General features: G+C 44.5%; 1 protein-coding gene across 1 annotated transcript in view; it reads left to right on the forward strand.

Annotated features, from left to right (window-relative positions):
• LOC118379242 (glutamate receptor ionotropic, NMDA 3B-like) overlaps positions 1 to 26,338 on the forward strand; it is a 52,459-nt gene that overhangs the window by 7,290 nt on the left and 18,831 nt on the right. Inside the window, exons 8-10 of the mRNA XM_052499471.1 lie at positions 43 to 143; positions 826 to 972; positions 1,496 to 1,641. Of these exons, the coding sequence (XP_052355431.1) occupies positions 43 to 143; positions 826 to 972; positions 1,496 to 1,641 (394 nt within the window). The remainder of the gene's footprint in view (positions 1 to 42; positions 144 to 825; positions 973 to 1,495; positions 1,642 to 26,338) is intronic.

Genomic DNA, 26,338 nt, shown 5'->3' on the forward strand with positions numbered 1-26,338 from the left:
ACACACACACACACAGCTGACTCCAGTGTTGTGTTGATCCAGGTATGACTCCTCATGGCAGGAACAGACTCAGAGTGTTCTCCTACTCCTCAGCCCTCAACCTCTGCTACGCCATCCTGTTTGGACGCACTGTCGCTACTAAGGTACTGTGGGAGGGAGGAGGGAGGAATAATGGGAGGGAGGAGGGAGGAATAATGGGAGGGAGGAGGGAGGAATAATGGGAGGGAGGAGGGAGGAATAATGGGAGGGAGGAGGGAGGAATAATGGGAGGGAGGAGGGAGGAATAATGGGAGGGAGGAGGGAGGAATAATGGGAGGGAGGAGGGAGGAATAATGGGAGGGAGGAGGGAGGAATAATGGGAGGGAGGAGGGAGGAATAATGGGAGGGAGGAGGGAGGAATAATGGGAGGGGGAGGAGGGGGAGGAATAATGGGAGGGAGGAGGGAGGAATAATGGGAGGGAGGAGGGAGGAATAATGGGAGGGAGGAGGGAGGAATAATGGGAGGGAGGAGGGAGGAATAATGGGAGGGAGGAGGGAGGAATGAGGGGAGGGGGGAGGGAGGAATAATGGGAGGGAGGAGGGAGGAATAATGGGAGGGAGGAGGGAGGAATAATGGGAGGGAGGAGGGAGGAATAATGGGAGGGAGGAGGTGGAAGGATGGAGGAAGAGAAGGTTTGAATAATCAAATTAACCAAATATGTCTTCTCTCTGTCTCTCTCTATATCTCTCTACTCTTTCTCTCTCTCATCCTTCCCTCCCTCTTTCTCTCTCTCCATCCTTCCCTCCCTCTTTATCTCCCCCTCCCTCTCTCTCCCTCCTCTCCAGACTCCTAAGTGTTGGACCAGTAGGTTCCTGATGAACCTGTGGGCCATCTTCTGTCTGCTGGTGTTGTCCAGTTATACAGCTAACCTGGCTGCTGTCATGGTGGGGGAGAAAACCTTTGAACAGGTGTCTGGGATTCATGACGAGAAGGTATACACACACACACACACACACATGGCGGTGCGCACACACACAGGTAAACATATACGCACTTATATGCAAACACACACAAACACGAGTTACAATGTGGAAATGAACATGACTGAATATGGCATAACAGACTGGATCAGGGATAGTACAGTAGCTGATAGGATTCAGACAATGAGTTAAATGTGTTCTCCTTGTGAATAAAAGGAGAGAGGCCCGTACACAGAATATTGCTTCTCCCACCAGTGGTTTACTCCTGAAACCAAAAATACAATGTTTTAGCTTTGATACCTGTCAGACATGACGAAGACTGTTGAAGTTGAAATATCCGAACATTCTCCCACTGGGGAGAAGCAATATTCTGTGTACAGGCCTCTCATTTCTTCATGTGGAATACTTCTTAATGTATTCTCCTTACCTTAAAAGAATCCCCCTCTTCCTCCCTCCCCCCCTCTTCCTCCCTCCCCTCCCCCTCTTCCTCCCTCCCCTCCCCCTCTCCCCCTCCCCCTGTCTCCCCCCCCCCCAGCTGCACCACCCATCCCGTGGGTTCAGGTTTGGGACAGTCAGAGAGAGCTCTGCAGAGGACTACATGAGGAAGAGTTTCTCTGCTATGCATGACTACATGAGACGTTACAACCAACCCACCACACCAGACGGAGTGGACATGTTAAAGTAAGAGCCACACGCAGTCTGTTGGCGAAACAACCAGTTACCCTGGTGTTGGGTTATGCTAAATTATTTCATTTACTCTTAATTCCCCCACGTCTCCAGGCGTTTACAGTTTTTCTCAATCGCTTTGGCTCAATTCTCGAACGCTAATTATTATTTTTTTAAACAATAAGTTCAAATCTCTGAACAATTATTTCTTGTTCACACCAGATTTGAATTTCTTATTCATTTAAGCAAATTGCACGTGTTTTGGCACGTGTGCCAAAGAGTAAGTACAATTGACTGCAATTGGCACAATAACTACATGTACATGACTTGCTGATCAAATCTGATGAGTTGATTCTCAGTGAAATGATCCTACTCTTCACAACTTCTAACCATTCTTTCATCGTGTGAGCCGTCACAGTCAAAATGATCCATTCAATGATCAAAATCAGTCAGACGTTCATGTTTGTTCCATAAATATCTATGACATGGAATGTGTGTGATGTCTGCGAAATGGGCAAATGACCTGCCAGGTGACATAGTAATGAAATAGGAATCACAATCTTACCAATCAACCAATCAGGTTTGGAAGCATATATATAGAGCAAAATCACAACCATTTTTGAACATCACAACCCTGAACAGCAGCTACATGCTCGTGGAAGAGAAATAAGAAGATGTGTAAGATTGCTGGGTGTGGTGTTAGGGGAAGACATAATAGAGGAAGATGGAGAAAGGCAAAGAGTAAGAGTCCCTGTTATAATGGAAGAGGCTGGTCGGAGAGTACAGCCTAATGTAAACAGGTCCACAGTGTCATAAACCATGGTGTTATAATGGAAGAGGCTGGTCGGAGAGTGTGGCCTAATGTAAACAGGTCCACAGTGTCATAAACCATGGTGTTATAATGGAAGAGGCTGGTCGGAGAGTACAGCCTAATGTAAACAGGTCCACAGTGTCATAAACCATGGTGTTATAATGGAAGAGGCTGGTTGGAGAGTACAGCCTAATGTAAACAGGTCCACAGTGTTATAAACCATGGTGTTATAATGGAAGAGACTGGTCAGAGAGTACAGCCTAATGTAAACAGGTCCACAGTGTTATAAACAGTGTTATAAACCATGGTGTTATAATGGAAGAGGCTGGTCGGAGAGTACAGCCTAATGTAAACAGGTCCACAGTGTCATAAACCATGGTGTTATAATGGAAGAGGCTGGTCAGAGAGTACAGCCTAATGTAAACAGGTCCACAGTGTTATAAACCATGGTGTTATAATGGAAGAGGCTGGTCGGAGAGTACAGCCTAATGTAAACAGGTCCACAGTGTTATAAACCATGGTGTTATAATGGAAGAGGCTGTACAGCCTAATGTGGTCCACAGTGTCATAAACCATGGTGTACAGCCTAATGTAAACAGGTCCACAGTGTTATAAACCATGGTGTTATAATGGAAGAGGCTGGTCAGAGAGTACAGCCTAATGTAAACAGGTCCACAGTGTTATAAACCATGGTGTTATAATGGAAGAGGCTAGTCGGAGAGTACAGCCTAATGTAAACAGGTCCACAGTGTTATAAACCATGGTGTTATAATGGAAGAGGCTGGTCAGAGAGTACAGCCTAATGTAAACAGGTCCACAGTGTCATAAACCATGGTGTTATAATGGAAGAGGCTGGTCAGAGAGTACAGCCTAATGTAAACAGGTCCACAGTGTCATAAACCATGGTGTTATAATGGAAGAGGCTGGTCAGAGAGTACAGCCTAATGTAAACAGGTCCACAGTGTTATAAACCATGGTGTTATAATGGAATGGAAGTACAGCCTAATGTAAACTCCACAGTGTCATAAACCATGGTGTTATAATGGAAGAGGCTGGTTGGAGAGTACAGCCTAATGTAAACAGGTTATCCACAGTGTCATAAACCATGGTGTTATAATGGAAGAGGCTGGTTGGAGAGTACAGCCTAATGTAAACAGGTCCACAGTGTTATAAACCATGGTGTTATAATGGAAGAGGCTGGTCAGAGAGTACAGCCTAATGTAAACAGGTCCACAGTGTCATAAACCATGGTGTTATAATGGAAGAGGCTGGTTGGAGAGTACAGCCTAATGTAAACAGGTCCACAGTGTTATAAACCATGGTGTTATAATGGAAGAGGCTGGTTGGAGAGTACAGCCTAATGTAAACAGCCTAATGTAAGGTCCACAGTGTTATAAACCATGGTGTTATAAAATGGAAGAGGCTGGTTGGAGAGTACAGCCTAATGTAAACAGGTCCACAGTGTTATAAACCATGGTGTTATAATGGAAGAGGCTGGTTGGAGAGTACAGCCTAATGTAAACAGGTCCACAGTGTTATAAACCATGGTGTTATAATGGAAGAGGCTGGTTGGAGAGTACAGCCTAATGTAAACAGGTCCACAGTGTTATAAACCATGGTGTTATAATGGAAGAGGCTGGTTGGAGAGTACAGAGTACAGTCCCAGTGTCATAAAATGTAAACAGGTCCACAGTGTTATAAACCATGGTGTTATAATGGAAGAGGCTGGTTGGAGAGTACAGCCTAATGTAAACAGGTCCACAGTGTTATAAACCATGGTGTTATAATGGAAGAGGCTGGTCGGAGAGTACAGCCTAATGTAAACAGGTCCACAGTGTCATAAACCATGGTGTTATAATGGAAGAGGCTGGTTGGAGAGTACAGCCTAATGTAAACAGGTCCACAGTGTTATAAACCATGGTGTTATAATGGAAGAGGCTGGTCGGAGAGTACAGCCTAATGTAAACAGGTCCACAGTGTCATAAACCATGGTGTTATAATGGAAGAGGCTGGTCGGAGAGTACAGCCTAATGTAAACAGGTCCACAGTGTCATAAACCATGGTGTTATAATGGAAGAGGCTGGTCGGAGAGTACAGCCTAATGTAAACAGGTCCACAGTGTTATAAACCATGGTGTTATAATGGAAGAGGCTGGTCGGAGAGTACAGCCTAATGTAAACAGGTCCACAGTGTTATAAACCATGGTGTTATAATGGAAGAGGCTGGTCAGAGAGTACAGCCTAATGTAAACAGGTCCACAGTGTTATAAATTGTACTTGTTCTTTACTTTTGTTACGGCATCTCATTCAGAACAATATAGCAACTATTGTAAAGGTAAATGAGAATCATGATATGTATGAGGAATATACAGTAATACAGTAATACAGTAATGCAGCACAATTTGAATGGAATATACTATCTGTAACATGATCTCTTTGTGAATCCAACATGTCATATATAGGACTGCACAACGACCTCATGTTGATGGCAGAGCAGCTCTACATGTCATATATAGGACTGCACAACGACCTCATGTTGATGACAGAGCAGCTCTACATGTCATATATAGGACTGCACAACGACCTCATGTTGATGACAGAGCAGCTCTACATGTCATATATAGGACTGCACAACGACCTCATGTTGATGGCAGAGCAGCTCTACATGTCATATATAGGACTGCACAACGACCTCATGCTGATGGCAGAGCAGCTCTACATGTCATATATAGGACTGCACAACGACCTCATGCTGATGGCAGAGCAGCTCTACATGTCATATATAGGACTGCACAACGACCTCATGTTGATGGCAGAGCAGCTCTACATGTCATATATAGGACTGCACAACGACCTCATGTTGATGACAGAGCAGCTCTACATGTCATATATAGGACTGCACAACGACCTCATGTTGATGGCAGAGCAGCTCTACATGTCATATATAGGACTGCACAACGACCTCTACATGTCATATATAGGACTGCACAACGACCTCATGTTGATGACAGAGCAGCTCTACATGTCATATATAGGACTACACAACGACCTCATGTTGATGGCAGAGCAGCTCTACATGTCATATATAGGACTGCACAATGACCTCTACATGTCATATATAGGACTGCACAACGACCTCTACATGTCATATATAGGACTGCACAATGACCTCATGCTGATGGCAGAGCAGCTCTACATGTCATATATAGGACTGCACAACGACCTCTACATGTCATATATAGGACTGCACAATGACCTCATGTTGATGGCAGAGCAGCTCTCCATGTCATATATAGGACTGCACAATGACCTCATGTTGATGGCAGAGCAGCTCTACATGTCATATATAGGACTGCACAACGACCTCATGTTGATGGCAGAGCAGCTCTACATGTCATATATAGGACTGCACAACGACCTCATGTTGATGACAGAGCAGCTCTACATGTCATATATAGGACTGCACAACGACCTCTACATGTCATATATAGGACTGCACAACGACCTCATGTTGATGACATAGCAGCTCTACATGTCATATATAGGACTACACAACGACCTCATGTTGATGGCAGAGCAGCTCTACATGTCATATATAGGACTGCACAATGACCTCTACATGTCATATATAGGACTGCACAACGACCTCTACATGTCATATATAGGACTGCACAATGACCTCATGCTGATGGCAGAGCAGCTCTACATGTCATATAAGGACTGCACAACGACCTCTACATGTCATATATAGGACTGCACAATGACCTCATGTTGATGGCAGAGCAGCTCTACATGTCATATATAGGACTGCACAATGACCTCATGCTGATGGCAGAGCAGCTCTACATGTCATATATAGGACTGCACAACGACCTCTACATGTCATATATAGGACTGCACAACGACCTCTACATGTCATATATAGGACTGCAAAACGACCTCATGTTGATGACAGAGCAGCTCTACATGTCATATATAGGACTGCACAACGACCTCATGTTGATGGCAGAGCAGCTCTACATGTCATATATAGGACTGCACAATGACCTCATGTTGATGGCAGAGCAGCTCTACATGTCATATATAGGACTGCACAACGACCTCATGTTGATGGCAGAGCAGCTCTACATGTCATATATAGGATTGCACAACGACCTCATGCTGATGGCAGAGCAGCTCTACATGTCATATATAGGACTGCACAACGACCTCATGCTGATGGCAGAGCAGCTCTACATGTCATATATAGGACTGCACAACGACCTCATGTTGATGGCAGAGCAGCTCTACATGTCATATATAGGACTGCACAACGACCTCATGTTGATGACAGAGCAGCTCTACATGTCATATATAGGACTGCACAACGACCTCATGTTGATGGCAGAGCAGCTCTACATGTCATATATAGGACTGCACAACGACCTCTACATGTCATATATAGGACTGCACAACGACCTCATGTTGATGACAGAGCAGCTCTACATGTCATATATAGGACTACACAACGACCTCATGTTGATGGCAGAGCAGCTCTACATGTCATATATAGGACTGCACAATGACCTCTACATGTCATATATAGGACTGCACAACGACCTCTACATGTCATATATAGGACTGCACAATGACCTCATGCTGATGGCAGAGCAGCTCTACATGTCATATATAGGACTGCACAACGACCTCTACATGTCATATATAGGACTGCACAATGACCTCATGTTGATGGCAGAGCAGCTCTACATGTCATATATAGGACTGCACAATGACCTCATGTTGATGGCAGAGCAGCTCTACATGTCATATATAGGACTGCACAACGACCTCATGTTGATGGCAGAGCAGCTCTACATGTCATATATAGGACTGCACAACGACCTCATGTTGATGACAGAGCAGCTCTACATGTCATATATAGGACTGCACAACGACCTCTACATGTCATATATAGGACTGCACAACGACCTCATGTTGATGACAGAGCAGCTCTACATGTCATATATAGGACTACACAACGACCTCATGTTGATGGCAGAGCAGCTCTACATGTCATATATAGGACTGCACAATGACCTCTACATGTCATATATAGGACTGCATAACGACCTCTACATGTCATATATAGGACTGCACAATGACCTCATGCTGATGGCAGAGCAGCTCTACATGTCATATAAGGACTGCACAATGACCTCTACATGTCATATATAGGACTGCACAACGACCTCTACATGTCATATATAGGACTGCACAATGACCTCATGCTGATGGCAGAGCAGCTCTACATGTCATATATAGGACTGCACAACGACCTCTACATGTCATATATAGGACTGCACAATGACCTCATGTTGATGGCAGAGCAGCTCTACATGTCATATATAGGACTGCACAATGACCTCATGTTGATGGCAGAGCAGCTCTACATGTCATATATAGGACTGCACAACGACCTCATGTTGATGGCAGAGCAGCTCTACATGTCATATATAGGACTGCACAACGACCTCATGTTGATGACAGAGCAGCTCTACATGTCATATATAGGACTGCACAACGACCTCTACATGTCATATATAGGACTGCACAACGACCTCATGTTGATGACAGAGCAGCTCTACATGTCATATATAGGACTACACAACGACCTCATGTTGATGGCAGAGCAGCTCTACATGTCATATATAGGACTGCACAATGACCTCTACATGTCATATATAGGACTGCACAACGACCTCTACATGTCATATATAGGACTGCACAATGACCTCATGCTGATGGCAGAGCAGCTCTACATGTCATATAAGGACTGCACAACGACCTCTACATGTCATATATAGGACTGCACAATGACCTCATGTTGATGGCAGAGCAGCTCTACATGTCATATATAGGACTGCACAATGACCTCATGCTGATGGCAGAGCAGCTCTACATGTCATATATAGGACTGCACAACGACCTCTACATGTCATATATAGGACTGCACAACGACCTCTACATGTCATATATAGGACTGCACAACGACCTCATGTTGATGACAGAGCAGCTCTACATGTCATATATAGGACTGCACAACGACCTCATGTTGATGGCAGAGCAGCTCTACATGTCATATATAGGACTGCACAATGACCTCATGTTGATGGCAGAGCAGCTCTACATGTCATATATAGGACTGCACAACGACCTCATGTTGATGACAGAGCAGCTCTACATGTCATATATAGGACTGCACAATGACCTCATGTTGATGGCAGAGCAGCTCTACATGTCATATATAGGACTGCACAACGACCTCATGTTGATGACAGAGCAGCTCTACATGTCATATATAGGACTGCACAACGACCTCTACATGTCATATATAGGACTGCACAATGACCTCATGTTGATGGCAGAGCAGCTCCACATGTCATATATAGGACTGCACAATGACCTCTACATGTCATATATAGGACTGCACAATGACCTCATGTTGATGGCAGAGCAGCTCCACATGTCATATATAGGACTGCACAATGACCTCTACATGTCATATATAGGACTGCACAATGACCTCTACATGTCATATATAGGACTGCACAATGACCTCTACATGTCATATATAGGACTGCACAATGACCTCTACATGTCATATATAGGACTGCACAATGACCTCTACATGTCATATATAGGACTGCACAATGACCTCTACATGTCATATATAGGACTGCACAATGACCTCTACATGTCATATATAGGACTGCACAATGACCTCTACATGTCATATATAGGACTGCACAATGACCTCATGTTGATGGCAGAGCAGCTCCACATGTCATATATAGGACTGCACAACGACCTCATGCTGATGGCAGAGCAGCTCTACATGTCATATATAGGACTGCACAACGACCTCATGCTGATGGCAGAGCAGCTCTACATGTCATATATAGGACTGCACAACGACCTCTACATGTCATATATAGGACTGCACAATGACCTCTACATGTCATATATAGGACTGCACAATGACCTCATGTTGATGGCAGAGCAGCTCCACATGTCATATATAGGACTGCACAACGACCTCATGCTGATGGCAGAGCAGCTCTACATGTCATATATAGGACTGCACAACGACCTCATGCTGATGGCAGAGCAGCTCTACATGTCATATATAGGACTGCACAACGACCTCATGTTGATGGCAGAGCAGCTCTACATGTCATATATAGGACTGCACAACGACCTCATGCTGATGGCAGAGCAGCTCTACATGTCATATATAGGACTGCACAACGACCTCATGTTGATGGCAGAGCAGCTCTACATGTCATATATAGGACTGCACAATGACCTCTACATGTCATATATAGGACTGCACAATGACCTCTACATGTCATATATAGGACTGCACAATGACCTCATGTTGATGGCAGAGCAGCTCCACATGTCATATATAGGACTGCACAACGACCTCATGCTGATGGCAGAGCAGCTCTACATGTCATATATAGGACTGCACAACGACCTCATGCTGATGGCAGAGCAGCTCTACATGTCATATATAGGACTGCACAACGACCTCATGTTGATGGCAGAGCAGCTCTACATGTCATATATAGGACTGCACAATGACCTCATGCTGATGGCAGAGCAGCTCTACATGTCATATATAGGACTGCACAACGACCTCTACATGTCATATATAGGACTGCACAACGACCTCTACATGTCATATATAGGACTGCACAACGACCTCATGTTGATGACAGAGCAGCTCTACATGTCATATATAGGACTGCACAACGACCTCATGTTGATGGCAGAGCAGCTCTACATGTCATATATAGGACTGCACAATGACCTCATGTTGATGGCAGAGCAGCTCTACATGTCATATATAGGACTGCACAACGACCTCATGTTGATGACAGAGCAGCTCTACATGTCATATATAGGACTGCACAATGACCTCATGTTGATGGCAGAGCAGCTCTACATGTCATATATAGGACTGCACAACGACCTCATGTTGATGACAGAGCAGCTCTACATGTCATATATAGGACTGCACAACGACCTCTACATGTCATATATAGGACTGCACAATGACCTCATGTTGATGGCAGAGCAGCTCCACATGTCATATATAGGACTGCACAATGACCTCTACATGTCATATATAGGACTGCACAATGACCTCATGTTGATGGCAGAGCAGCTCCACATGTCATATATAGGACTGCACAATGACCTCTACATGTCATATATAGGACTGCACAATGACCTCTACATGTCATATATAGGACTGCACAATGACCTCTACATGTCATATATAGGACTGCACAATGACCTCTACATGTCATATATAGGACTGCACAATGACCTCTACATGTCATATATAGGACTGCACAATGACCTCTACATGTCATATATAGGACTGCACAATGACCTCTACATGTCATATATAGGACTGCACAATGACCTCTACATGTCATATATAGGACTGCACAATGACCTCTACATGTCATATATAGGACTGCACAATGACCTCATGTTGATGGCAGAGCAGCTCCACATGTCATATATAGGACTGCACAACGACCTCATGCTGATGGCAGAGCAGCTCTACATGTCATATATAGGACTGCACAACGACCTCATGCTGATGGCAGAGCAGCTCTACATGTCATATATAGGACTGCACAACGACCTCATGTTGATGGCAGAGCAGCTCTACATGTCATATATAGGACTGCACAACGACCTCATGTTGATGACAGAGCAGCTCTACATGTCATATATAGGACTGCACAACGACCTCATGTTGATGACAGAGCAGCTCTACATGTCATATATAGGACTACACAACGACCTCACGTTGATGGCAGAGCAGCTCTACATGTCATATATAGGACTGCACAATGACCTCTACATGTCATATATAGGACTGCACAACGACCTCTACATGTCATATATAGGACTGCACAATGACCTCATGTTGATGGCAGAGCAGCTCTACATGTCATATATAGGACTGCACAATGACCTCATGTTGATGGCAGAGCAGCTCTACATGTCATATATAGGACTGCACAACGACCTCATGTTGATGGCAGAGCAGCTCTACATGTCATATATAGGACTGCACAACGACCTCATGTTGATGACAGAGCAGCTCTACATGTCATATATAGGACTGCACAACGACCTCTACATGTCATATATAGGACTGCACAACGACCTCATGTTGATGACAGAGCAGCTCTACATGTCATATATAGGACTGCACAATGACCTCATGCTGATGGCAGAGCAGCTCTACATGTCATATATAGGACTGCACAACGACCTCTACATGTCATATATAGGACTGCACAACGACCTCTACATGTCATATATAGGACTGCACAACGACCTCATGTTGATGACAGAGCAGCTCTACATGTCATATATAGGACTGCACAATGACCTCATGTTGATGGCAGAGCAGCTCTACATGTCATATATAGGACTGCACAATGACCTCATGTTGATGGCAGAGCAGCTCTACATGTCATATATAGGACTGCACAACGACCTCATGTTGATGGCAGAGCAGCTCTACATGTCATATATAGGACTGCACAACGACCTCATGCTGATGGCAGAGCAGCTCTACATGTCATATATAGGACTGCACAACGACCTCATGCTGATGGCAGAGCAGCTCTACATGTCATATATAGGACTGCACAACGACCTCATGTTGATGGCAGAGCAGCTCTACATGTCATATATAGGACTGCACAACGACCTCATGTTGATGACAGAGCAGCTCTACATGTCATATATAGGACTGCACAACGACCTCATGTTGATGGCAGAGCAGCTCTACATGTCATATATAGGACTGCACAACGACCTCTACATGTCATATATAGGACTGCACAACGACCTCATGTTGATGACAGAGCAGCTCTACATGTCATATATAGGACTACACAACGACCTCATGTTGATGGCAGAGCAGCTCTACATGTCATATATAGGACTGCACAATGACCTCTACATGTCATATATAGGACTGCACAACGACCTCTACATGTCATATATAGGACTGCACAATGACCTCATGCTGATGGCAGAGCAGCTCTACATGTCATATATAGGACTGCACAACGACCTCTACATGTCATATATAGGACTGCACAATGACCTCATGTTGATGGCAGAGCAGCTCTACATGTCATATATAGGACTGCACAATGACCTCATGTTGATGGCAGAGCAGCTCTACATGTCATATATAGGACTGCACAACGACCTCATGTTGATGGCAGAGCAGCTCTACATGTCATATATAGGACTGCACAACGACCTCATGTTGATGACAGAGCAGCTCTACATGTCATATAGGACTGCACAATGACCTCTACATGTCATATATAGGACTGCACAATGACCTCTACATGTCATATATAGGACTGCACAATGACCTCTACATGTCATATATAGGACTGCACAATGACCTCTACATGTCATATATAGGACTGCACAATGACCCTCATGTTGCACAATGACCTCTACATGTCATATATAGGACTGCACAAGCTCTACATGTCATATATAGGACTGCACAATGGCAGAGCAGACCTCATGCTGATGGCAGAGCAGCTCTACATGTCATATATAGGACTGCACAACGACCTCATGCTGATGGCAGAGCAGCTCTACATGTCATCATATAGGACTGCACAACGACCTCATGTTGATGACAGAGCAGCTCTACATGTCATATATAGGACTGCACAATGACCTCATGCTGATGGCAGAGCAGCTCTACATGTCATATATAGGACTGCACAACGACCTCTACATGTCATATATAGGACTGCACACGACCTCTACATGTCATATATAGGACTGCACAACGACCTCATGTTGATGACAGAGCAGCTCTACATGTCATATATAGGACTGCACAACGACCTCATGTTGATGGCAGAGCAGCTCTACATGTCATATATAGGACTGCACAATGACCTCATGTTGATGGCAGAGCAGCTCTACATGTCATATATAGGACTGCACAACGACCTCATGTTGATGACAGAGCAGCTCTACATGTCATATATAGGACTGCACAATGACCTCATGTTGATGGCAGAGCAGCTCTACATGTCATATATAGGACTGCACAACGACCTCATGTTGATGACAGAGCAGCTCTACATGTCATATATAGGACTGCACAACGACCTCTACATGTCATATATAGGACTGCACAATGACCTCATGTTGATGGCAGAGCAGCTCCACATGTCATATATAGGACTGCACAATGACCTCTACATGTCATATATAGGACTGCACAATGACCTCATGTTGATGGCAGAGCAGCTCCACATGTCATATATAGGACTGCACAATGACCTCTACATGTCATATATAGGACTGCACAATGACCTCTACATGTCATATATAGGACTGCACAATGACCTCTACATGTCATATATAGGACTGCACAATGACCTCTACATGTCATATATAGGACTGCACAATGACCTCTACATGTCATATATAGGACTGCACAATGACCTCTACATGTCATATATAGGACTGCACAATGACCTCTACATGTCATATATAGGACTGCACAATGACCTCTACATGTCATATATAGGACTGCACAATGACCTCTACATGTCATATATAGGACTGCACAATGACCTCATGTTGATGGCAGAGCAGCTCCACATGTCATATATAGGACTGCACAACGACCTCATGCTGATGGCAGAGCAGCTCTACATGTCATATATAGGACTGCACAACGACCTCATGCTGATGGCAGAGCAGCTCTACATGTCATATATAGGACTGCACAACGACCTCATGTTGATGGCAGAGCAGCTCTACATGTCATATATAGGACTGCACAACGACCTCATGCTGATGACAGAGCAGCTCTACATGTCATATATAGGACTGCACAACGACCTCATGTTGATGGCAGAGCAGCTCTACATGTCATATATAGGACTACACAACGACCTCTACATGTCATATATAGGACTGCACAATGACCTCTACATGTCATATATAGGACTGCACAATGACCTCTACATGTCATATATAGGACTGCACAATGACCTCATGTTGATGGCAGAGCAGCTCTACATGTCATATATAGGACTGCACAATGACCTCATGTTGATGGCAGAGCAGCTCTACATGTCATATATAGGACTGCACAACGACCTCATGTTGATGGCAGAGCAGCTCTACATGTCATATATAGGACTGCACAACGACCTCATGTTGATGACAGAGCAGCTCTACATGTCATATATAGGACTGCACAACGACCTCTACATGTCATATATAGGACTGCACAACGACCTCATGTTGATGACAGAGCAGCTCTACATGTCATATATAGGACTGCACAATGACCTCATGCTGATGGCAGAGCAGCTCTACATGTCATATATAGGACTGCACAACGACCTCTACATGTCATATATAGGACTGCACAACGACCTCTACATGTCATATATAGGACTGCACAACGACCTCATGTTGATGACAGAGCAGCTCTACATGTCATATATAGGACTGCACAATGACCTCATGTTGATGGCAGAGCAGCTCTACATGTCATATATAGGACTGCACAATGACCTCATGTTGATGGCAGAGCAGCTCTACATGTCATATATAGGACTGCACAACGACCTCATGTTGATGGCAGAGCAGCTCTACATGTCATATATAGGACTGCACAACGACCTCATGCTGATGGCAGAGCAGCTCTACATGTCATATATAGGACTGCACAACGACCTCATGCTGATGGCAGAGCAGCTCTACATGTCATATATAGGACTGCACAACGACCTCATGTTGATGGCAGAGCAGCTCTACATGTCATATATAGGACTGCACAACGACCTCATGTTGATGACAGAGCAGCTCTACATGTCATATATAGGACTGCACAACGACCTCATGTTGATGGCAGAGCAGCTCTACATGTCATATATAGGACTGCACAACGACCTCTACATGTCATATATAGGACTGCACAACGACCTCATGTTGATGACAGAGCAGCTCTACATGTCATATATAGGACTACACAACGACCTCATGTTGATGGCAGAGCAGCTCTACATGTCATATATAGGACTACACAACGACCTCTACATGTCATATATAGGACTGCACAATGACCTCATGCTGATGACAGAGCAGCTCTACATGTCATATATAGGACTGCACAATGACCTCTACATGTCATATATAGGACTGCACAACGACCTCATGTTGATGGCAGAGCAGCTCTACATGTCATATATAGGACTACACAACGACCTCATGTTGATGGCAGAGCAGCTCTACATGTCATATATAGGACTGCACAACGACCTCATGTTGATGGCAGAGCAGCTCTACATGTCATATAGGACTGCACAACGACCTCATGTTGATGACAGAGCAGCTCTACATGTCATATATAGGACTGCACAACGACCTCTACATGTCATATATAGGACTGCACAACGACCTCATGTTGATGACAGAGCAGCTCTACATGTCATATATAGGACTACACAACGACCTCATGTTGATGGCAGAGCAGCTCTACATGTCATATATAGGACTGCACAATGACCTCTACATGTCATATATAGGACTGCACAACGACCTCTACATGTCATATATAGGACTGCACAATGACCTCATGCTGATGGCAGAGCAGCTCTACATGTCATATAAGGACTGCACAATGACCTCTACATGTCATATATAGGACTGCACAACGACCTCTACATGTCATATATAGGACTGCACAATGACCTCATGCTGATGGCAGAGCAGCTCTACATGTCATATATAGGACTGCACAACGACCTCTACATGTCATATATAGGACTGCACAATGACCTCATGTTGATGGCAGAGCAGCTCTACATGTCATATATAGGACTGCACAATGACCTCATGTTGATGGCAGAGCAGCTCTACATGTCATATATAGGACTGCACAACGACCTCATGTTGATGGCAGAGCAGCTCTACATGTCATATATAGGACTGCACAACGACCTCATGTTGATGACAGAGCAGCTCTACATGTCATATATAGGACTACACAACGACCTCATGTTGATGACAGAGCAGCTCTACATGTCATATATAGGACTGCACATTGACCTCATGCTGATGGCAGAGCAGCTCTACATGTCATATATAGGACTGCACAACGACCTCTACATGTCATATATAGGACTGCACAACGACCTCTACATGTCATATATAGGACTGCACAACGACCTCATGTTGATGACAGAGCAGCTCTACATGTCATATATAGGACTGCACAACGACCTCATGTTGATGGCAGAGCAGCTCTACATGTCATATATAGGACTGCACAATGACCTCATGTTGATGGCAGAGCAGCTCTACATGTCATATATAGGACTGCACAACGACCTCATGTTGATGACAGAGCAGCTCCACATGTCATATATAGGACTGGACAATGACCTCTACATGTCATATATAGGACTGCACAATGACCTCATGTTGATGGCAGAGCAGCTCCACATGTCATATATAGGACTGCACAATGACCTCTACATGTCATATATAGGACTGCACAATGACCTCTACATGTCATATATAGGACTGCACAATGACCTCTACATGTCATATATAGGACTGCAATGACCTCATGTTGAATGAGCTCTACATGTCATGATAGGGCAAGACCTCTACATGTCATATATAGGACTGCAATGACCTCATGTTGATGGCAGAGCAGCTCTACATGTCATATAGGACTGCACAACGACCTCATGTTGATGGCAGAGCAGCTCTACATGTCATATATAGGACTGCACAATGACCTCATGTTGATGACAGAGCAGCTCTACATGTCATATATAGGACTGCACAACGACCTCTACATGTCATATATAGGACTGCACAATGACCTCATGTTGATGACAGAGCAGCTCTACATGTCATATATAGGACTGCACAATGACCTCATGCTGATGGCAGAGCAGCTCTACATGTCATATATAGGACTGCACAACGACCTCTACATGTCATATATAGGACTGCACAATACCTCTACATGTCATATATAGGACTGCACAACGACCTCATGTTGATGACAGAGCAGCTCTACATGTCATATATAGGACTGCACAATGACCTCATGTTGATGGCAGAGCAGCTCTACATGTCATATATAGGACTGCACAATGACCTCATGTTGATGGCAGAGCAGCTCTACATGTCATATATAGGACTGCACAACGACCTCATGTTGATGGCAGAGCAGCTCTACATGTCATATATAGGACTGCACAACGACCTCATGCTGATGGCAGAGCAGCTCTACATGTCATATATAGGACTGCACAACGACCTCATGCTGATGGCAGAGCAGCTCTACATGTCATATATAGGACTGCACAACGACCTCATGTTGATGGCAGAGCAGCTCTACATGTCATATATAGGACTGCACAACGACCTCATGTTGATGACAGAGCAGCTCTACATGTCATATATAGGACTGCACAACGACCTCATGTTGATGGCAGAGCAGCTCTACATGTCATATATAGGACTGCACAACGACCTCTACATGTCATATATAGGACTGCACAACGACCTCATGTTGATGACAGAGCAGCTCTACATGTCATATATAGGACTACACAACGACCTCATGTTGATGGCAGAGCAGCTCTACATGTCATATATAGGACTGCACAATGACCTCTACATGTCATATATAGGACTGCACAAGACCTCTACATGTCATATATAGGACTGCACAATGACCTCATGCTGATGGCAGAGCAGCTCTACATGTCATATATAGGACTGCACAACGACCTCTACATGTCATATATAGGACTGCACAATGACCTCATGTTGATGGCAGAGCAGCTCTACATGTCATATATAGGACTGCACAATGACCTCATGTTGATGGCAGAGCAGCTCTACATGTCATATATAGGACTGCACAACGACCTCATGTTGATGGCAGAGCAGCTCTACATGTCATATATAGGACTGCACAACGACCTCATGTTGATGACAGAGCAGCTCTACATGTCATATATAGGACTGCACAACGACCTCTACATGTCATATATAGGACTGCACAACGACCTCATGTTGATGACAGAGCAGCTCTACATGTCATATATAGGACTACACAACGACCTCATGTTGATGGCAGAGCAGCTCTACATGTCATATATAGGACTGCACAATGACCTCTACATGTCATATATAGGACTGCACAACGACCTCTACATGTCATATATAGGACTGCACAATGACCTCATGCTGATGGCAGAGCAGCTCTACATGTCATATAAGGACTGCACAATGACCTCTACATGTCATATATAGGACTGCACAACGACCTCTACATGTCATATATAGGACTGACCTCATGCTGATGGCAGAGCAGCTCTACATGTCATATATAGGACTGCACAACGACCTCTACATGTCATATATAGGACTGCACAATGACCTCATGTTGATGGCAGAGCAGCTCTACATGTCATATATAGGACTGCACAATGACCTCATGTTGATGGCAGAGCAGCTCTACATGTCATATATAGGACTGCACAACGACCTCATGTTGATGGCAGAGCAGCTCTACATGTCATATATAGGACTGCACAACGACCTCATGTTGATGACAGAGCAGCTCTACATGTCATATATAGGACTACACAACGACCTCATGTTGATGACAGAGCAGCTCTACATGTCATATATAGGACTGCACATTGACCTCATGCTGATGGCAGAGCAGCTCTACATGTCATATATAGGACTGCACAACGACCTCTACATGTCATATATAGGACTGACAGAGCAGCTCTACATGTCATATATAGGACTGCACAACGACCTCATGTTGATGACAGAGCAGCTCTACATGTCATATATAGGACTGCACAACGACCTCATGTTGATGGCAGAGCAGCTCTACATGTCATATATAGGACTGCACAACGACCTCATGTTGATGGCAGAGCAGCTCTACATGTCATATATAGGACTGCACAACGACCTCATGTTGATGACAGAGCAGCTCTACATGTCATATATAGGACTGCACAATGACCTCTACATGTCATATATAGGACTGCACAATGACCTCATGTTGATGACAGAGCAGCTCTACATGTCATATATAGGACTGCACAACGACCTCATGTCATGATGACAGAGCAGCTCTACATGTCATATATAGGACTGCACAACGACCTACATGTCATATATGATGACCTCTACATGACAGAGCATGTCATATATAGGACTGCACAATGACATGTTGATGGCAGACATGTCATATATAGGACTGCACAATGACCTCATGTTGATAGGACAGAGCAGCTCTACATGTCATATATAGGACTGCACAATGACCTACATGTCATAGGACTTGATGGCAGAGCAGCTCTACATGTCATATATAGGACTGCACAATGACCTCTACATGTCATATATAGGACTGCACATGACCTCTACATGTCATATATAGGACTGCACAATGACAGCTCTACATGTCATATATAGGACTGCACAACGACCTCATGCTGATGGCAGAGCAGCTCCACATGTCATATATAGGACTGCACAATGACCTCATGCTGATGGCAGAGCAGCTCTACATGTCATATATAGGACTGCACAACGACCTCTACATGTCATATATAGGACTGCACAATGACCTCTACATGTCATATATAGGACTGCACAACGACCTCATGTTGATGACAGAGCAGCTCTACATGTCATATATAGGACTGCACAACGACCTCATGCTGATGACAGAGCAGCTCTACATGTCATATATAGGACTGCACAACGACCTCATGCTGATGACAGAGCAGCTCTACATGTCATATATAGGACTGCACAACGACCTCATGCTGATGGCAGAGCAGCTCTACATGTCATATATAGGACTGCACAACGACCTCATGTTGATGGCAGAGCAGTCTAGGACTACATGTCATATATAGGACTGCACAACGACCTCATGTTGATGACAGAGCAGCTCTACATGTCATATATAGGACTGCACAACGACCTCATGTTGATGACAGAGCAGCTCTACATGTCATATATAGGACTGCACAACATATATAGGACCTCATGTTGATGACAGAGCAGCTCTACATGTCATATATAGGACTGCACAACGACCTCATGTTGATGACAGAGCAGCTCTACATGTCATATATAGGACTGCACAACGACCTCATGTTGATGACAGACCTCTACATGTCATATATAGGACTGACAGACACCTCTACATGTCATATATAGGACTGCACAATGACCTCATGTTGATGACAGAGCAGCTCTACATGTCATATATAGGACTGCACAATGACGACCTCATGTTGATGACAGAGCAGCTCTACATGTCATATATAGGACTGCACAACAGAGCAGCTCTACATGTCATATATAGGACTGTTGACCTCATGATGACAGAGCAGCTCTACATGTCATATATAGGACTGCACAACGACCTCATGTTGATGACAGAGCAGCTCTACATGTCATATATAGGACTGCACAACGACCTCATGTTGATGACAGAGCAGCTCTACATGTCATATATAGGACTGCACAACGACCTCATGTTGATGACAGAGCAGCTCTACATGTCATATATAGGACTGCACAACGACCTCATGTTGATGACAGAGCAGCTCTACATGTCATATATAGGACTGCACAACGACCTCATGTTGATGACAGAGCAGCTCTACATGTCATATATAGGACTGCACAACGACCTCATGTTGATGACAGAGCAGCTCTACATGTCATATATAGGACTGCACAATGACCTCATGTTGATGGCAGAGCAGCTCTACATGTCATATATAGGACTGCACAATGACCTCATGTTGATGACAGAGCAGCTCTACATGTCATATATAGGACTGCACAATGACCTCATGTTGATGACAGAGCAGCTCTACATGTCATATATAGGACTGCACAACGACCTCATGTTGATGACAGAGCAGCTCTACATGTCATATATAGGACTGCACAACGACCTCATGTTGATGACAGAGCAGCTCTACATGTCATATATAGGACTGCACAACGACCTCATGTTGATGACAGAGCAGCTCTACATGTCATATATAGGACTGCACAACGACCTCATGTTGATGACAGAGCAGCTCTACATGTCATATATAGGACTGCACAATGACCTCATGTTGATGACAGAGCAGCTCTACATGTCATATATAGGACTGCACAACGACCTCATGTTGATGACAGAGCAGCTCTACATGTCATATATAGGACTGCACAATGACCTCATGTTGATGGCAGAGCAGCTCTACATGTCATATATAGGACTGCACTGACCTCACAACAGACAGCTCTACATGTCATATATAGGACTGCACAACGACCTCATGTTCTACATGTCATGTCATATAGGACTGCACCTCAATGACCTCTACATGTCATATATAGGACTGCACAATGACCTCTACATGTCATATATAGGGACTGCACAATGACCTCTACATGTCATATATAGGACTGCACATGTTGATGACGACCTCTACATGTCATATATAGGACTGCACAACGACATGACCTCATGTTGATGGACAGCTCTACATGTCATATATAGGACTGCACATGTCATATATAGGACTGACCTCTACATGTCATATATAGGACTGCACAATGACCTCTACATGTCATATATAGGACTGCACAATGACCTCTACATGTCATATATAGGACTGCACAATGACCTCTTCATGTCATATATAGGACTGCACAATGACCTCTACATGTCATATATAGGACTGCACAACGACCTCTACATGTCATATATAGGACTGCACAACGACCTCATGTTAATGACAGAGCAGCTCTACATGTCATATATAGGACTGCACAATGACCTCTACATGTCATATATAGGACTGCACAATGACCTCTACATGTCATATATAGGACTGCACAATGACCTCATGTTGATGACAGAGCAGCTCTACATGTCATATATAGGACTACACAACGACCTCATGCTGATGACAGAGCAGCTCTACATGTCATATATAGGACTGCACAATGACCTCTACATGTCATATATAGGACTGCACAATGACCTCTACATGTCATATATAGGACTGCACAACGACCTCATGCTGGTGGCAGAGCAGCTCTACATGTCATATATAGGACTGCACAATGACCTCTACATGTCATATATAGGACTGCACAATGACCTCTACATGTCATATATAGGACTGCACAATGACCTCTACATGTCATATATAGGACTGCACAACGACCTCTACATGTCATATATAGGACTGCACAACGACCTCATGTTGATGGCAGAGCAGCTCTACATGTCATATATAGGACTACACAACGACCTCATGCTGATGACAGAGCAGCTCTACATGTCATATATAGGACTGCACAACGACCTCATGCTGATGACAGAGCAGCTCTACATGTCATATATAGGACTGCACAATGACCTCATGTTGATGGCAGAGCAGCTCTACATGTCATATATAGGACTGCACAACGACCTCATGTTGATGACAGAGCAGCTCTACATGTCATATATAGGACTGCACAACGACCTCATGTTGATGACAGAGCAGCTCTACATGTCATATATAGGACTGCACAACGACCTCATGTTGATGACAGAGCAGCTCTACATGTCATATATAGGACTGCACAACGACCTCATGTTGATGACAGAGCAGCTCTACATGTCATATATAGGACTGCACAATGACCTCATGTTGATGGCAGAGCAGCTCTACATGTCATATATAGGACTGCACAACGACCTCATGTTGATGACAGAGCAGCTCTACATGTCATATATAGGACTGCACAATGACCTCATGTTGATGGCAGAGCAGCTCTACATGTCATATATAGGACTGCACAATGACCTCTACATGTCATATATAGGACTGCACAACGACCTCTACATGTCATATATAGGACTGCACAATGACCTCTACATGTCATATATAGGACTGCACAATGACCTCTACATGTCATATATAGGACTGCACAATGACCTCTACATGTCATATATAGGACTGCACAACGACCTCTACATGTCATATATAGGACTGCACAACGACCTCTACATGTCATATATAGGACTGCACAATGACCTCTACATGTCATATATAGGACTGCACAATGACCTCTACATGTCATATATAGGACTGCACAATGACCTCTACATGTCATATATAGGACTGCACAATGACCTCTACATGTCATATATAGGACTGCACAATGACCTCTACATGTCATATATAGGACTGCACAACGACCTCTACATGTCATATATAGGACTGCACAACGACCTCATGTTAATGACAGAGCAGCTCTACATGTCATATATAGGACTGCACAATGACCTCTACATGTCATATATAGGACTGCACAATGACCTCTACATGTCATATATAGGACTGCACAATGACCTCATGTTGATGACAGAGCAGCTCTACATGTCATATATAGGACTACACAACGACCTCATGCTGATGACAGAGCAGCTCTACATGTCATATATAGGACTGCACAATGACCTCTACATGTCATATATAGGACTGCACAATGACCTCTACATGTCATATATAGGACTGCACAACGACCTCATGCTGGTGGCAGAGCAGCTCTACATGTCATATATAGGACTGCACAATGACCTCTACATGTCATATATAGGACTGCACAATGACCTCTACATGTCATATATAGGACTGCACAATGACCTCTACATGTCATATATAGGACTGCACAACGACCTCTACATGTCATATATAGGACTGCACAACGACCTCATGTTGATGGCAGAGCAGCTCTACATGTCATATATAGGACTACACAACGACCTCATGCTGATGACAGAGCAGCTCTACATGTCATATATAGGACTGCACAATGACCTCTACATGTCATATATAGGACTGCACAATGACCTCATGCTGATGGCAGAGCAGCAGTATTCAGCCATCAGCAAGAACGAGACATTTGCAACATGGTCATTGCCAACAATTCCATCTCGCTAAGAGAGATCCAAAGTACAATCAAAGACAATATCTTTGCAAATTTCAATTCTGTCAGCATTTCCACTATAGACAGATTTTTGAAGAAAAAAAATGACAATGAAACAACTGTACAAGGTGCCATTTGAGAGGAATAGTGACCGAGTGAAGGAGCTGCAATGCCAGTATGTTCAGGTAGAGCTGTGGTACCAGTATGTCCAGGTAGGAGCTGTGGTACCAGGATGTCCAGGTAGGAGCTGTGGTACCAGTATGTTCAGGTAGAGCTGTGGTACCAGGATGTCCAGGTAGGAGCTGTGGTACCAGGATGTCCAGGTAGGAGCTGTGGTACCAGGATGTCCAGGTAGGAGCTGTGGTACCAGTATGTTCAGGTAGAGCTGTGGTACCAGTATGTCCAGGTAGGAGCTGTGGTACCAGTATGTCCAGGTAGGAGCTGTGGTACCAGGATGTCCAGGTAGGAGCTGTGGTACCAGGATGTCCAGGTAGGAGCTGTGGTACCAGTATGTCCAGGTAGGAGCTGTGGTACCAGGATGTTCAGGTAGGAGCTGTGGTACCAGTATGTTCAGGTAGAGCTGTGGTACCAGGATGTCCAGGTAGGAGCTGTGGTACCAGTATGTCCAGGTAGGAGCTGCGGTACCAGTATGTCCAGGTAGGAGCTGTGGTACCAGGATGTCCAGGTAGAAGCTGTGGTACCAGTATGTCCAGGCAGGAGCTGTGTTACCAGTATGTCCAGGCAGGAGCTGTGTTACCAGTATGTCCAGGTAGGAGCTGTGGTACCAGTATGTCCAGGTAGGAGCTGTGGTACCAGTAGGTCCAGGTAGGAGCTGTGGTACCAGTATGTCCAGGTAGGAGCTGTGGTACCAGTATGTTCAGGTAGGAGCTGTGGTACCAGTATGTCCAGGTAGGAGCTGTGGTACCAGTATGTTCAGGTAGGAGCTGTGGTACCAGTATGTTCAGGTAGGAGCTGTGGTACCAGTATGTCCAGGTAGGAGCTGTGGTACCAGGATGTCCAGGTAGGAGCTGTGGTACCAGTATGTCCAGGTAGGAGCTGTGGTACCAGTATGTTCAGGTAGGAGCTGTGGTACCAGTATGTCCAGGTAGGAGCTGTGGTACCAGTATGTCCAGGTAGGAGCTGTGGTACCAGTATGTCCAGGTAGGAGCTGTGGTACCAGTATGTCCAGGTAGGAGCTGTGGTACCAGTATGTCCAGGTAGGAGCTGTGGTACCAGTATGTCCAGGTAGGAGCTGTGGTACCAGTATGTCCAGGTAGGAGCTGTGGTACCAGGATGTCCAGGTAGGAGCTGTGGTACCAGTATGTCCAGGTAGGAGCTGTGGTACCAGGATGTCCAGGTAGGAGCTGTGGTACCAGGATGTCCAGGTAGGAGCTGTGGTACCAGGATGTCCAGGTAGGAGCTGTGGTACCAGTATGTCCAGGTAGGAGCTGTGGTACCAGTATGTCCAGGTAGGAGCTGTGGTACCAGTATGTCCAGGTAGGAGCTGTGGTACCAGGATGTCCAGGTAACCCATTGGTGTTCACATGGTATATTGTACAGGGAGTTTTACAGTACTTCAATAATGCCTGTAAATACACTTGAAGTCGGAAGTTTACATACACCTTAGCCAAGTACATTTGAAACTCAGTTTCACAATTCCTGACATTTAATCCAAGTAAAAATACCATGTCTTAGGTCCACCACTTTATTTTAAGAATGTGAAATATCTGAAAAATAGTAGAGAGAATTATTTACTTCAGCT

The sequence above is a fragment of the Oncorhynchus keta genome, chromosome 37 (genome assembly GCF_023373465.1).
Source record: "Oncorhynchus keta strain PuntledgeMale-10-30-2019 chromosome 37, Oket_V2, whole genome shotgun sequence".
Classification (NCBI taxonomy): domain Eukaryota; kingdom Metazoa; phylum Chordata; class Actinopteri; order Salmoniformes; family Salmonidae; genus Oncorhynchus; species Oncorhynchus keta.